At 42.9% G+C, this 2,234-nt stretch overlaps 1 protein-coding gene across 1 annotated transcript; it reads right to left on the minus strand.

The window, feature by feature from the left end:
* Positions 1-462: 462 nt before the first annotated feature.
* LOC107465783 (uncharacterized) lies at positions 463-1,035 on the minus strand. The gene has a single exon (XM_016084760.1). The coding sequence runs from the start codon at positions 1,033-1,035 to the stop codon at positions 463-465; it is 573 nt and encodes a 190-aa protein (XP_015940246.1).
* Between the last annotated feature and the right edge of the window lie 1,199 nt (positions 1,036-2,234).

Consider the following 2,234-nt stretch of genomic DNA (forward strand, 5'->3'; position numbering starts at 1 on the left):
ATTGGTGCCTAGCCATATTGCTTACTCTTTTTCTTTTGTTTTTCACTTTAAGTGTTCTTTCCCTTTTTCTTATTAGGATCTTGTTATTTACTTAGTCTCATGGGTATATTCAAAGTATAGTATTCAGGCCAGATAGTTGTCATCCTCACCTTATGGTTGAACCAACTTAGCTAACTTATGATCACACCAAAGACTCATGAATGCACTTCCATATTATGAACTCCACTCTGGTCTATTTAAAACACAATCATTCTCCTTTCATTTGATTTAAAAAACAAGCATACAATAAGTAATGGCATGATGCAGTAACACTTAAACCAGAAATCATAGACTTAAGCAATAAAACTTAAAATGCATCATTGAAAAGGTTCAAACTAACATGGAAGCATGTTCTATTTCATACAAGATCTTCCTTATTTCAGAATGGAAAAAGAGAGACCAAAGAAGGAGCTCCACCACCTTTTACTCATGTGGTTGCCCATGCTCTCCTTCTTGCTTGTCCTCTTGGTGTTTTTCTTGAGTGCTTGTGCTCCCACTTCCTTTGCCTTTCCCAAGCAGTTTCTTCCAGAAGCCCGCATCTTCCATCTTCTTCTTTAGTGTGTCCTTCTGCTGTTTCACCTTCCTTTCTTCTTGTTCAACAAATGCTTTTTGGACCTCATCATATGTGGGAATGGCATAATGTAGCTGATGCATATTGCTGGACATGTAGTTCAACCTGGCCTGAGTGTTTACGTTGAACTCTTTCCTATGTAACTGCCTTCCTTCATTCAGCACATTGAACTCATTGAATGATTTCATTTGAGCTAGTTGCCGCTGGTTGAGTTCTTGAAGGCGTTTATCTTGATGCTCTTGCCTCTCAGTAACTTGGTGGATGGCTTGAGTGAGTTGGGAGTATTGCTCCTGTTGCTGCTCAATGTGTTGTTTCTGCCACTCTTCTTGTTGTCTCATCCACTTGGATTGAATGTGAAGTATTTGCTCTTGTCCCTCCATTTGTCTCATTCCCAAATCCTCAATAGCTCTTAGAAGGTGAGTCATATTTAGGTTGGCTGGGTCATGATGCTCTTCTTGTTGGTATTCTTCCTGATGATATTCCTCCTGATGAGTTCTTTCCTTAGCGTTTTGCTTTCCTATATGTGGCCTTCTTTGTTACTGAGCAGGTATGGTATAGACCAATCGCTCGAGTGTAACTGGCCTCCCTGGGTTAACCCAGTCTGGATTGCTGTCCTCAAATACCACCCTTGCCTTGTTGCACAGGCGGAGAATGGTGCTGGGGTACCAAAGCCTGGCACCTGAATCAACCTTCTCAGCTGAATCTTGAATCCCCTCGGCGATGAGCTCTTGCACATTGATTTCCCCACCCTGTACCAAGCAATGCACCATAGTAGCTCGATTGATGTTAACTTCTGAATTATTTGCAGCTGGTAGGATGGATCTCCTTACAAGTTCAAACCACCCCTTGGCTTCAGGGCTAAGGTCTCCCCTTTTGATGAACTTGGGCCTCCCATCTGCGTACCTCTCCCAATCAGCTGCTATAACACAGATGTCTGACACTATTTCTGAGAGCTCATCATTATCAGGGCTTCTACTTATCCTTGCCTGATAACTGGCCTCATCAAAATGAGGTGATTTCAGGTGAAGAGCTCTTGTTATGGCACTTGGGATGAAGTCCACCTCCTTGCCTCTCACGTAGCTTTTGAAGGTTGGGGCCTTGGTTTTGTCTTCTCTAACTACATTTGCATAGAATTCTTTGATGAGGTTTCCATTGATCTTCCCCTCTGGACTTGTGAGCAATTGCCACCCCCTCTGTTCGATTTTCTCCCGAATCTGTGGTGATTCATTTGCATTGATTTAGAATATTAATTCTGGCAATATCTTTCTGGCCCTTATCCGCTCAAATTCACGCTCATGAAAGGCAGTCTTGAATCTCTTCTCATCGAAAGGAGCACTCTCCATGGGTTCCTTCCTCTTTTGCCTCTTTGAGCTTGATCATGCCATGAACTTGGGTTGCTATTTTTGGAGGGGGTTGGAGGATACGGATAGATGAAAAGTGGGTTGGCTAGGACAAAGTATGATGAAGGGTTTTAGCAAGCCGAAAGTGTAAAGTGTGAGAGTGGGGGTTTGAATGTTAGGAGTGACCATGCACTAAGGTTCCCTTATATAGGGAGATCATGAGAGAACGGAAGGTGTGGATTGCAAGAATGGTTGCTTGATGGACGGTTGGGGTTGTGCATGAA

This window comes from Arachis duranensis, chromosome 9 (assembly GCF_000817695.3).
Source record: "Arachis duranensis cultivar V14167 chromosome 9, aradu.V14167.gnm2.J7QH, whole genome shotgun sequence".
NCBI classification, from domain to species: Eukaryota; Viridiplantae; Streptophyta; class Magnoliopsida; order Fabales; family Fabaceae; genus Arachis; species Arachis duranensis.

What these genes read in the sequence shown, in the direction of transcription:
- LOC107465783 (XM_016084760.1), bottom strand. Translation starts at nt 1,035, where the DNA reads ATGACTCACCTTCTAAGAGCTATTGAGGATTTGGGAATGAGACAAATG.